The 14,064-nt window shown below is 33.2% G+C and overlaps 1 protein-coding gene across 1 annotated transcript in view; it reads right to left on the bottom strand.

Moving 5' to 3' along the window:
- Positions 1–799: 799 nt before the first annotated feature.
- The window catches only part of LOC102672040 (transcriptional activator cubitus interruptus-like), an 87,028-nt gene continuing 73,763 nt past the window's right edge, over positions 800–14,064 (bottom strand). Inside the window, exons 6-13 of the mRNA XM_006624056.2 lie at positions 10,451–10,719; positions 5,940–6,194; positions 5,142–5,306; positions 4,891–5,055; positions 4,140–4,562; positions 3,355–3,888; positions 3,010–3,267; positions 800–2,921 (exon numbers count right to left, since the gene is read on the bottom strand). Of these exons, the coding sequence (XP_006624119.1) occupies positions 1,467–2,921; positions 3,010–3,267; positions 3,355–3,888; positions 4,140–4,562; positions 4,891–5,055; positions 5,142–5,306; positions 5,940–6,194; positions 10,451–10,719 (3,524 nt within the window). The 3' untranslated portion in view covers positions 800–1,466. The remainder of the gene's footprint in view (positions 2,922–3,009; positions 3,268–3,354; positions 3,889–4,139; positions 4,563–4,890; positions 5,056–5,141; positions 5,307–5,939; positions 6,195–10,450; positions 10,720–14,064) is intronic.

Below are 14,064 nucleotides of genomic sequence, written 5' to 3'. Positions count from 1 at the left end.
AAAAAAAAAAAGGAAATTGTGAAACAGCATTAGGTACGCTAAGTTTTTAAGACTTCTCTACGCACTTGTCAATTTTTTTTATCGTCCAACGATAAATGACGATTACGAAAGGCACACGATATTTTATAAAAATTAAAGAGACTCTAAGATCGTTTCGGTCGATCAAACCGAACATGTAATAATCTAAAAATGCTTTCTCAACTATCTTACGATTTATTTTCTTTACAATGATTTTAATGAATAAATTGAGGATGTTTATATAAAAATTTATAAAATATATACGATATGCAAAAATATATAAAATAACAAAATCAAGGCACTAAGTAATGATACATTTCTTTCTAGATTTTCTTTAATTATTTTTGTAAAAAATATAAATTTGCACAAACATCCCCAATTTAATTATGAAAGTCACACATACGCACGAATACATACACATACATACACACATTTGATACGTTCTCACGAAATGATAATTATCATGCACATCGTCCATGAGCATTAATTAATAATCTCTTACATCACTATGATTTATCTACAGAGTTTATATCCTAATATTGGCCGTCTACGTTTTGCTTTTAATCTTTAATCTTATTCATAGCAATTTGCGTCACCATGTACAAAAAATATTTAGTGTAATATTTAGATATTAAGTATTATATCATTGTATCACGTTGGTACACCACTCGTCGTAAAATTAAGAGATATAATTAGGATGATTTGATAAAAACATGTGTTGGCACGTTTTGAAAAGGTGATATAAAAATACCATACAAAGATATCGAAAAATATCTCGCAGTTTCTCACGCAATATATGTATATTATTTTTATTATTTTTATTGTGCTGTCCAAACAAGCTCTCGATTCAAACAAGATCTCGCGCGTAAGCGTAGTGCTTTCACTAGTCTTATAAATCTATAATTTTTTAAAAATTTCGCTTTAAAGAATTTTAGACGATAAACATGTTAAATATGATTATCCAAAAATAATAAATTAATAAAATTTTGCACATTCATACGTTTAGCTTAATTCATCCATAAGGCACTTGTGAAGTGAATTTTGTACAAAAAAACTATAAACGACATTAGCAAAAAAAAAAACATATTTGAACTTTCTTGTAATCACTTTGATTGATATTAATTAATCGTTAATTAATCACCGAGAATATCATCCATTCATAAATTTATAATCTACGATTATATAATATATAGTAATTAATTTAAGTGACTTATTGCCGATTGGTGCTCAACAAATACAAAATACATTTCATTTCTTCAAAAAACGAAGAGAGAGAAGAAATTCTCTAGTCTTTATCAAAAATACAAAAATTTGAATCGATGTATTCCTCGCGCTTATTAAACGATAGTATAAAAAAAGTTACAATAGAAAATATATCTATTTATATATATTTATATATAGAAAATATATCTACATATATATTTCTATATTTATATCATGATTTAGATTCATTGAATCATCTGTAAGTATCTATTCTCCTCGAGCAACGAGCTCAGAGACGAGGTCATGTCGTTCACTACCATATTGGCGCTAGATGGCAATGGTTGCGGCAACGACATCGGATGAGTGGAACTAGAAACGTTTGTTTCATGAGTCTGAGCGTTTCCAGACCAATTTCTGCATTGTTGCACATATTCCAATGTCCTTCTGTATGAATCTTGTCTCATTCCTTGAGGAGGCTTTATGGGAGATCCTTGTTGAGATTGACTGATGTCTCTACATTGAATTTCTGGCATAGCAGAACCGGTTTGCTCGTGATAACACTGATCGTAACCCCATTGACAATTACAATTATATTGGTGATTCGGTGGATTATTAGTTCGAGCTTGACAATTATGCGTACAGGTATGTTGTTGCTGTTGAATCCTGCAATTGGTTTGTTGAGCAGAGCACAATTGTGGTGAAGTTCTCTTGGATAGAGTATTGTCTGTGATTGGTCGATGACCGCTATTGGGATGAGCACAGTTGGCCATTTGTAGACAGGGAGTAGTTGATTGTTGAACCTGTTGTTGACAACCCTGGAGATTGGTCATGTTGGCAATTGGTTTGGCCTGATTGTTCATATTTAATTGAGAACAGTGCGGCGACATCTGAGCGCATTGGTTAGGCATTGTGGTCTGTTGGACAGGATGTAAATTAGGCATCTGACCATTGGGTGTTACTATTGGCCTGGTACATTGATTGGCAACTTGACCACACTGTGTATTAGGATGGCTCATGGTTGTTTGATTGGGTATAACTGGTTGTTGGGTACAATGCGAAGATAATTGCTGACAATTGCCAGTTGAACGCATCTGCACGCATTGTTGTTGGGTGATAGCGCTGTGATTGGATGGAGCACATGCAGAATTCGTATGATGGTTTACTTGGCCATTCGGATTTCCAGTACAGTTTGCGTTTATCTGTCCTTGGCAATTGTAATTGGGATAATAGCCATGATGCATATGGTTCTGAGGACAGTTCCTGGTTAGTTGAGCAGAATTTTGTGGAAGATTTTGTGGAGGGTGTTGAGGTGCTAAAGCACCAGCTGCTGGTGATGTTAGAGGTTGGTCGCTAATGTGACTGGAAGCGTAATGAGATCCTGGTGACATGACTTGACCTGCTGCTGGGCTAAGGACTTGTCCACCATTTGGTTGCGATGGATAAGTTGGTGGACAGTATTGCGAGTTAGATTGAGGAGGTCGAGAGCTAGGGCATTGATTATAAGGTGATGGCGAGGTATTTTGATAATTTGTGCAAGGTTGAGCAGATTGTGATGGTGGATAACAGGTTTGCTGATGAGATTGGTTGTAGTTGCATGTAGGCTGCATTTGACGTTGATAATGCAAAGGATTGGTGCAAATTGGTGATTGACAAATAGGTAGAGGACTGCGACAATTGACTTGAGTTCCGCCTGCTTGAACCTAAAGAAAAAAGGAATAAATTAATAAATAAATTTTAATATTCATGAAAATCGATTGACAAAATCTGTGAGAAAAAAAAAAAACATACTTGATTCAAATACTGCATCATTTCATCAGGAATTACCAATTTATTCTCCACCATTTCGCCTTCTCCAACCTCATCTAGAATAACCTCTTGATTAGGATGATGCTCTGGAAGTTGAGCTGATCTTGGCCTAGGTGGTACAGGCGGTGAATTTCTTTGGGTTTGATGACCCCTTGTAGGTTCTGACATACGACGATCACCAGATGGTTGCGTGCAATGACCACTTGGACCGTTCCAATCTCCTGGTATACCCTGGATTCCCTAAATTCATCAGATGTTAAATATTTCGCGTTATTAACAAACATTATAATCAACAAAAAAAATGAAACAGAATATCTATCTACTAACTTGGAGAGACATGTTCTGCGTTTGAACAACAAGATTGCTCGTAGAGTAAGGTCCTTGAAGATTGGGTGGATTCATTCTACCAGAAGTGGTGCTCATCTGACTACTCCTTCTTGAAGTTCCAGGACTAATTGGATCATAGAAGCTGCCAGGTCCAGTCTGACCCATTCTAACAGCACTGACTCCACTAGCTTGGCTGCTTCTTCTGCTACCGAAATCCGTGGATTTCATACTACCGTAATAAGTGCTCACTGTACTGTTGCTGTCCCTTCGTGGCTCGCTCAGAGGTTGTAACCTGAGTTGTAGATCAGATAGGCTCGTTTGACGAGCAGAACCACCACCCTCCATCTTCAAGTCAGTAATCCTCCTGTTCAAATCACCAATGTTACCTTGAGGACCCATACCACGTGTACCTCTCATACTAGATACACTGACAGGCAGGTTTGGCATGCCTTTAGCATTCAATCTGCCTTTCAAACGATTCCTTGAGACGGGAGGAGGAGGTTGTTGCTGCTGTTGCGATTCCATTCCTCCAACCTATGGAATTAGAAATAGACAATTTAATATAATTTTTTTGTTGTAGATATTAATATTTTATAATAATTTATACGTTTATTTATTTTTCTAAATATTATACTTATGATATTAATTTTTCTGGATATTATTTATTATTAATTTTTTTAAAATGATTCCTTTATTATATTTTTTGAGGGAAAATAGTTGTCATGTTTCAATATTTTATATCGATAATGTGCCATAAATCAAATGTCCTATCGTATGAAACCTACCATGGCACGAAGAGCAACTGGCAGATCGGCAATGTCCAAGTCATCAGGTTCTTCATTCCAAGGTTCCTCGGCCAAAGCCACGCCATCGCCAGTTAATGTACCTACACCAGCAACTTCATCGTTGCAACCACCAACCAATGGGCTACCTTGCTGTTGCATCATGCTAGGTGGACTGTTAGCTTCGCTTTCAGATTTTACGCTAGGGCTAGATAAACTAGGCGTCTTCGGATGAAGATCCTCGCTTCTGCTAGGACTGTGACCACCTGCACCTGCTTCGTCACTTCCTCCGCCATCTCCACCACCTCCTTTGTGCTTTTTATTGGCGTAGAATTCTGCACCATGTACAGTCTTTACGTGTTTCCTCAGGGATGATGGATCGGTATACCTCTTCGTGCAGCCTGGAGCTTTACAGACATACGGTTTCTGGAAATCATGTTTAAATATAATTAATGTTAAATAGGAATGTTAAGCAATTTTCAACTATACTATAATCACACTAAAAGATTATTTAAAGAAATTTATTTATATATAATGAAATTACATGAAATTCATTTTTATCAAAAATTAATTATGGAATTATAGATAAATTACATTTTATAATTATAAAAAATCTTCGCACATTTTGGAATATTATATATAGAGATATATATTAATATTATATATAGAGATATCATATAATAGATAGAAAAATAACTGTTATTGAATTTTCAAGGGATTTAGATTTAATTTTTTATATTTAATAATTATATACCTCGTTGGAATGAGTTCTATTTTGATGTTTGGCACGATCACTGGCGTTACTAAACGCTTTGCTACAACCAGGATATTCACAAGTGTATGGTTTTTCTCCAGTGTGGGACCTGAGATGCGTCTTCAGATTTTCCAAACGCGAATATGCCTTGAAACATCCCTCGAACTGCAATTTTAAAATTTATAATATTGATATTAAACTCGTTTAATTCCTATATTACAGATTTTAAGTTTAAAGTTTAATGTACTCACTGTACACTTATGAGGTTTTTCTCCGGTGTGTCTTCTCATGTGCACTACCAACATGTATTGTGCCTTGAATGGTTTTTCCTCTCTTGAACATTCCTCCCAGCCACAAACGAAACTCTTTTTGTTTGCATGTATATGATCATTGTTAATGTGTTTCACTAAATCATCCTATAAATAGATACAATCATGTTTTTTAGATTTTACAATATATAAGTTATAATTTAATTTCATATACAGAATGTTAGTTTTATTTAAGTACGATAAAATATCTCTAAGAAAGAATATTTTTATAAAAATTGTTTAATCGATACAATTCGTTATTTTCTATAAAAAAGTATTATGTCGAAAAATTAGTAAGAGATATTTTGTAAAACATCATATGAAAGACGAAGAGAATATAGTCGCATAATGTTCTTATATAAGATGAATTTTATAAAATTTAAGATAAAATATTTACAATAAATCTCTTAAAATATTTAAATTTTTATTTTAAAATAAATAATATTTAGTATTCTCTTGCAACCATCTAATATTTGTTTCTTTTATTTTGAATTTCTATAAACAAATTTAATAACATTTTTTTCTTATTTTTATTTATAAAATATTTAATATATTGATTAAAGGTGAAAGATGAATTAATATTTATAAAAATATGAAAATACAATTGAATTATAAATAGATATTAAAAGTAATTCAATATAAATCAATAGGAATAAAAATTGTGATTCAAATTAAAAATAATTGTGAAATGTAATTAAATGCTATAAATTAAAGAACGATATAAAAATTTGAAATTCTAACCTGGGTTGGAAATTCAAGACCACAATCTCTCCAGTGACAATTCGTCTCGATAAAGTCACCTGGCTCGTCTCGGAGATCTTCGCTGGGGCTGAGCCCTTGGGGATGGGTCGGTGGCGCAGTGGTCGTCGTGGCGTTCGTCGTGGTCGTCGCAGGTTCCCTTTTCACCTTGGTCGAAGTTCTCCTCGAAGATGTATCCGCCTCGGCCGTCACCGATCTGGTCGTCGATTCCGACGCTTTTCTGCACGATTCAGCGCTCTGCAATCGCGATAATAACAGATGATTACCAATCCCTCTTTCCATTATCCACTTTCAGAAATCGACCAATTCCGTTTTTACGTGATAGATGGGTACACGAAAAAATCGTGCGGAGAATTTGGTGCATGTCAAGGAATAAAGGAAACGATAAAAACGATGAAATATAAACAATTGTTCATATTAATAACATTATTATATCGATAATAATTTTTTTTAATCCAATTAAATGACTATATTTATTTAATTTATGTCTATTTAAATATATTATATTTTATATAAAGTACTTCGAAAATATAAATAAATAAAAATATACTGCATCTAAACGTAAATCCAAAAAATATGAAGAATTTAATTCAAATCGATATTTAATCAGAAACAAAATTAGATTTAATTAGCGATACAAAATCGCACGAATGATTAAATATAATTCCGCGTCAATCTAATTTGCTTGGATTTCGTCCAATGTTAAACACACGTTTCTCACTTTCAACACGACAAGTACACGCCAATGTTAAATCGAGTAAAATTCACTATAATTTCTCGCGTCACGGGATAAAAAAGATTAATCACGCCCCGTGTACATATATCAAGGCCCAATTCACACCGTGCGAGCAATTACGATCGACTCGGTAGCCACCGATAACCGATGCTAATTAGATCGCCCGAGGAATTCAGAAGGTAGGTATCCGGCGATCTTTGACACTAGACCAACGATTTTCTGAAACGAACACCGGCTTTCAAGAGATACCGGTGCTGGAAGCGCCTCGTGACACACGATCTGCACGCGATCTCGCAATTATCGCGTATCGTAACATTGCCGATCGATCGATTTGCTTGCCCTGGTAAACCGGTGGTTGCGCCTCTGCGTTATGATACAAACGTAGTTCTGAATATCCCCGCCCACGTTGCGGTTTGTACTTCGCGTTAAATTGGAAGCGAAATGGAAAGGATGGTTGAACAGTGGTTCGAGGATTTAATAATGTAAAAGGAATAAGAGGGTGTTTAAATTGGCATGAAAGAAGTTTTGTTGCAGGATGTTTGAAACGATATGAAGGAATTTTGAGAAAATACTGTTAGAATCTCTTTTTTCAATATATTGCAGGTATATATATTTTAGAATGTTGTTAATTTGTTGTGTTTGGAAAATTATCAGAATTTTAATATTTTTTTTTTTTTTTGATGGATTATAGATGTGAGATATCAAGTTTAATAATATTCCTTTCTATTTTTCATTGTAATTTTTGCCTATTTTAAAGCAAACATAAACTGTCTTAAAATTTTTAAGTTGAATTATGTATTATAAATCATAAAAAAATATAAATCGATAATATGAATCTAATAAGTAAATCTTAAAATAGATATAATTTAAAAGGCAAAAGTTAATTTCTAATTTTTATTCAATCTTAATAGGCTTAGATTGGAAAGAAAATTACAGTTTTTGTTATTTTGATTTTAAATGCTCTATTTTTGATTAAGTTGATATTAAACTGCATTGATTTTACATATAATTTTAAAGTGCATTTTTCGCTCTGTAAAAATGTGATATTAATTTTATTTTCAAATTAGTTTTTCTGATTTCTCATTTTTCTTTTGAAAACATAATGAATAAAAAGCAAATTCGAACAATTTTCCTATTCCAATTCCAGGACTCCAGAATTTTATTCGGATTGAAATAACAAAACTTGTTTGGCAAAATCATTGGCAAAAGTGCATTGATTGCAATGGTCTTTACTTTGATTAATAAAGTTTTGTTTGAGATAAGATATGTATATTTAAATTTAATAGTTAAAAAACCGCAAGAATTTTCTTTCTAATCTAATATTTTTCTATTACTGTGCGATATTCTGACGATGGATCTATAGAATTCTGCAAATTTTTTTCAATTTGACAATCGCCATCAAAATTAATGGAAACATAGAAAAGATTCGGATGAAAATAGTTTCAAGGTTAGGAAGATATTAGGCAAACGTTCCGGGAGAAAACTTTTAGCACTTTCTGGTAGCCCAAAGAAGATATATTAGAACGTAGATAGAGATCATTAACACTTTCAAGGAACTTTCGATACGCCATCATTGCTGTATTGCTTGTGGGCCGAGAAACGCGTGAATGCTTTACTGGAATTTCCTTCAATTAAGTTGTCCAATCGAGAAATTTATCGCATCCACATCGATGAATACAATAAAACATTATAGTATTTATAGTAAACAGTAGCAGCAGTAGCTCATGTTAAACCAACAATCTTTCATCTATATACAGGATAAGAAACTCAGTGTAGAGATTAAAATGAGAAAATAGAAAATTGGAATAAAAGCAATAAATATCGATTTTCTAAAATTTGAATTTTAAATTTTTACATTTTAATTTTGATATCGTTTCACTATTTAATACAATTTTCTAAATTACTTATTTCATTTAATTGTTATTTTTAATTTGATTAATTATTTAATTTTTTAAATCACTCAAAAGTCTATTTTTTAATTCAAGTCTAAAAGTTTATTATATTTTACTTGAATGGCATATCATATTAAAATTAATATACAACGAAATCTCTATATTCGTCCATATTTATATTTCAATATATCCAAATTCAATATTCATCGCATATTTGTTATTAAAAATTTCTTATTGCATTTTTGCTATCACAGTTTCACGATAAATTTACTCAACTTTTTATTTATTAATCCAATTCGAAATCACGAACTATTTTCTTTTTCGTTAATTCTTATAAAAAAAGTTGATTTTATTCGATATTCAAAAAAAGATTAAAGATGAATATACGTATTCCACTATTTAAAAATGAAATTTCCTTCTTGCCAAAATGCCATAAAGATTTAAATATAACTCAAAATTTGTCTATTGCGTTATACAAGAGTGTACCAATATTTATATCTAAAATAACAAATTTTCGTATCCAATATAACACTCGACTATAAAATAGATTTGTTTTACATCGACACATAAAGCATAAAGGTATCGCAAAACGAGGATTCACGTTTCTGAAAGTGGCGTTTTCAGGCCATCCATCAGATAATCTACGCGAAATAAGGGGGAAGAAGTTCTCGATTACAAGACGCCTATAAATCCATCGATCACCTCTATGTGTGAGAACGCGGAACGCAGCGTCGGAACGAGGGAGAAACGCGAGTCGATGCAATCAGGATCATGAAAGTTTACAGCGTGCGGACACGCGGCGTGTCGTGTAGAAAATGAAAACGCCGCCACGGATGTAAATAAATCGGAGCAAACACAAGAGAAACAGAATGCCGGCTAGAAACTTAGATTCGAGGAGGCCGCCATAATGGAACAGGGAGTCTAACAAAGAGGCTCGTGATACACGTGGACCGCGATTATCGAGAAGAAGAGGAGAATCCTAGGAGTGGAGAGGGATATGGAGAAGAGGGAGAAGGGGAAGAAGAGGAGGAAGAAGATAAAGGACGATGGTCAGGTGGACGGGGGTGGAATCTGGCGAAATAATGTGCGCAAGATTGCTTGTAACCCGAGGACCATGCGAGGGTAACCCAATCTTTTTCTCTTTCTCCCCCTTTGCTCCCTCCCTTGCGTGCAGCGAGGATGAAGCTGAGAAGTCTTCGAGATCCCTCGAGAGCCCTACGAGCGTCACTTGGATAGTGGGCTTCCCTCAGAAGAAGTCGAAATAGTCGATAGTTTTATAAGAATTGTTTTTGTATAGGAACAATTGAATAAACATCTATGCTGTTTGATGATGACCTGACAATTACATGAGCCTGAGTTATTGAATCATTTTATATGAGAATAGATATGATTTTTTTTTTAAAAATTAAAGTAATGTGAGAAATATATTGGAGAAAAATATTGACAAGAATTATTTATTCTCGTAAATTATAGGATAATAATAATTGTAAAAATTCATAATTTCTAAAATAATTAAGATTATATTTAGATTATTATAGTATTCTTAAAAGATTTAGAATTATATATTATATTATTAGAATTATACTTTATTTATATAAATCTAAGGAATTTGATTAATCTGAATAATTTATTCTAAAAATAGTAAATAATTACTGTTCAAATATGAGAAATATATCAGTAATTAATTACTAATTAAATTATTTATTTTTATTTCAAATTATATTAGATAAAATTAATTTATATTTAAATAATTCATTTTTCTTAAGAATAAGGTGAATAAGATTTTATTTGAAAACTGGAAAATATCAGAATTGATTTAATTAATATCGAGATTAATATTAAAAATTATAAAATTTTTTTCTTACCTCAGTTTTGGGCGGCAATCCTCCCCCGTGAGGTCCAAGGGTTGCTGAGGCTGTAGAATGGGGTGGCACGCCTGGATACAACTGCGAATGCGGCGATAATCCATGGGCATGAGGGTGTGGATGAGGTGGTGGTGGAGGTGGTGCAGGGGGTTGCAGGGGATGAGCATGGGGTAGAAGTGCTGCGGCTGCTGCACTCCTCAAAAGATGCGCCTGAAGTTGTTGCAAATGAGGCGCCATTCCCGGATGCATTCCCAAAGCTGGGCTCATTGCTGTAGCAGAAAAATAATTTAAAAAATTAATAACATGTGCATAAGAGATAAAATATATAAAAGATAATAGTAACATGTATTTATAAAATAAAATCAATATTTTATTTCAGAAAAGATTTATTTTTACTCCTTTTTTATATATATTTATATATTATATAAATTATATTTTCTATCCTTTTTTTTTATTTTTTATCAAAATCTAACAAGAATACTTCTAAACAGAATTTAAATAGAAATAAAAATAAAAATCAGTCAGAAATAAAGAAAACTTAATTTCAAGAATTTTTAATTTAAACATTCATACAATGCATATGATAACGATAAAACCCATGAGCATCCAGCTTAACGAAATAACATCAAGAAACACGAATAATCCTTTTGACGACTTAACTCGTCACTCCCAATTAACATCTCGAATAAAATCCGAACGCAACACCAACAATCGACTCGTGTATCTTATCGTATCAAACGTTACATACGTTCCTCCTATGCCCGAAGCGCGCTTTCACGATAATTAATTACGAGGAAATCAAGCTGACCGTTGTAGAAAGCCGAAAGCCGATACCGTTACAACGCCGACAGGGGGGGGGGGGGGGAATTAACAGGGAATTGTTCGTGCGAACAGGGCGGATTTCGCGAGCCGATATACGCGTACGTCCAATCTCTGCGCGGATGTTGTTGTTAGGTTTAACAATTAACGCGAATCCCGGTGGACGAGGGCGGCGATATCGAGGGATAATCGATCGAGAGATCGAAATCGAGACCGCGTCCATTCTCTTGATAGTCGGGGCACGCCACGCCGGACTTCCGGCACGTAGGCCAAGCTTGCATTTCAATGCTGCGAGCTACTCTTACGAAACCATAAGGCTGTGTATGTGTGATCGTGTGGGCCGTGTTACTTGCGTTGTTTGCCGTTCTTTCTCCCCGACACGGGGACGGAAAATGATAGGACATGACACGCGGTTCGATAAACGTGTACTTTAAGAGAGACATTTATAAAACACCGGGTGGACATCGCGTACCAATGGAATTGAGTATTATCTTTTCTCGTTACCCGGGGATTCGCGATATATAATGAAGTTCGTCGGTTATGTTGGTTGTGTTGGTACAGATGAGCGATGAGGCGTCGTACGATTTGATAGCTTTAAAGCTGGTGTAAATGAGAGAAATGCGTTGTGTCGAGATGTGTCGTTGCGATTTTCAGATGGGGCGCGTTGATACACGAGTATTAATTTCAAATATTGATATCTTGAATGGAGGAAATTTTGACAATCAATCGTTAATCCGATAGAAGTTTCGCTGATGTGTGATGGATTACATTCTCATTTCCAGTGATGAAATATAAAATTAATTATAAAATTTTTACGCACAGCTTGTATATCTTTCACTTTAAATCGCTCGTTTGATTTTTCCCTATTCCACATTTCCAATAATGAGATTGTACATTTATAAGAGATTAAGAAATATAAAAATTTAATTATGAAAACACGTTTCATAATAATTTTATAATTCGATGCTTTTTCTTTTATTTTGCAATTTGATTGCTAATAAAAATATTACATTTCTGACTTTAAATAGTTTATTTAATCTTTCAAACTTTTAGTTATGTGTTTCATAATTTTCATATTAAACATATAATATCGGAATAGTTCTTATGCATTGCATAATCACCATAAACATGAAATATAAATGATGCAGTGACAAGAAACCGCAACGATATCTGCACCAAACATCTGCATCTGCCATGTTACGATCTTCCAGTTTATCATCTGATTTACTCGTGCAACGTCGATGACCTGAATTACATATCCGATGTTGTCGAATTTTAAAGCCGCATATACGATATAATTGAATAAAGTGGCGATTTAATCGATACATGATGAAATATTAACGATACGATACACAGTTGCCATCGAGTTCGCTCAATTGCCACTGGCTAAATTAGCGTTGTCATTCGATATGGCGATGTCGGTACGTTACGTGACAGGCCTGACGATCATGCTTCCTTCTAATCGGAACCTTTCGATTGACAGACTCCATATCATTGTTCTATAAATTAGATCTTCCAATATTTACATATGATCAACATATGTCGAACAGAAGCTATTTTCGATGTTAAATCGTGATCGAATTTTTCATTAAATTTTCCGACATTTTGATTCATTATGAGAAAATAAAGTAATTATTTATAAAATGGTTGGTCTTGCCAATTTTAATTGAACAGTTAATATTTTAATTCTTTCGAAATTAATAGGATAATTATGTCGCAAAATAATTTTTATACGGATTTTACAATTGTTATATCTTATTTTGAAAATTAGATTCAATCTATTCTTAATTAATTTATTGTATTTCGTGCTACTATAATATTCTATTCATTGATAAAAGAAAAATTTATTTCGAAAAAATTAAATTTCCTAAGCAATAGAATAATAAATTTTATAGATATAATTCATAAGATTTACTAAACTGTAAAAATTCTTAAAACAGAATCAAAGAAAACATTAATTTAATAAAAAATTAAATTCTAGATAAAAAGAATACAAAACAAATTTTACAATATATGATATATAATAATTTTTAGATTTTCCTTTCATAATCGCAATAAAAGAAACAGAACTAAATAACATAACTAACACAACTAATAACATAATTAATCAAAAAAAAGGAAAGTTAAAAATGTTGCGTCAACATAATGTTCATTCTTAACTTCGAACTTAAAATAATTTGTTGAATACAAAAGAAAACATCAGAAAATCATCTGTGTTCAATGTATCGATGACTCCAACGACAATGCAACGGATCATAAATTGAAGAAATTTTCCAACGCATTCCCATTCAACGACGTCGGGATTCGCGTTTTATGAAATTTTTTGCACACGATCATCGGCATCGCACAGTGAACGAATCATCGGTGATTAAGCGATTATCGTTCGGTGTACGAGTAGACAACCGGTTACCATTACGATTTACCATCAATTCGATAAAATTATAGTGTTCTTGAATAAAGCATCGTAGGCGTGCGTCTCAGTGCGTTCCTCCGGTTTTATGTCCATTCGAATCGTGACGCGATCAATGCGCCCCAAGATATACAACTCGATGAACATTTTACAGTCTCATACGTAAAACGTGATTTTTTTTTCTTTTATATACATCCAAGAATAAGACATAAACTTGGCATACGAAATATCAGAACAAATTGTTTTTCTGTCTGTTTCTGTCTGTAATCTTGTAATTTTTCGATTTATCGATTGTAAGAAAAAAAAAGAAATGAATTTTTTACTTCAAAAAAATTTATTTGCAAACTCGATTTTTTGGTGATTGAAGATTTGAGAAATGTTTATT

The sequence above is a fragment of the Apis dorsata genome, unplaced genomic scaffold (genome assembly GCF_000469605.1).
Source record: "Apis dorsata unplaced genomic scaffold, Apis dorsata 1.3 scaffold_989, whole genome shotgun sequence".
In the NCBI taxonomy this organism is placed as follows: Eukaryota; Metazoa; Arthropoda; class Insecta; order Hymenoptera; family Apidae; genus Apis; species Apis dorsata.
This window is presented reverse-complemented; position numbering and strand designations above follow the sequence as displayed.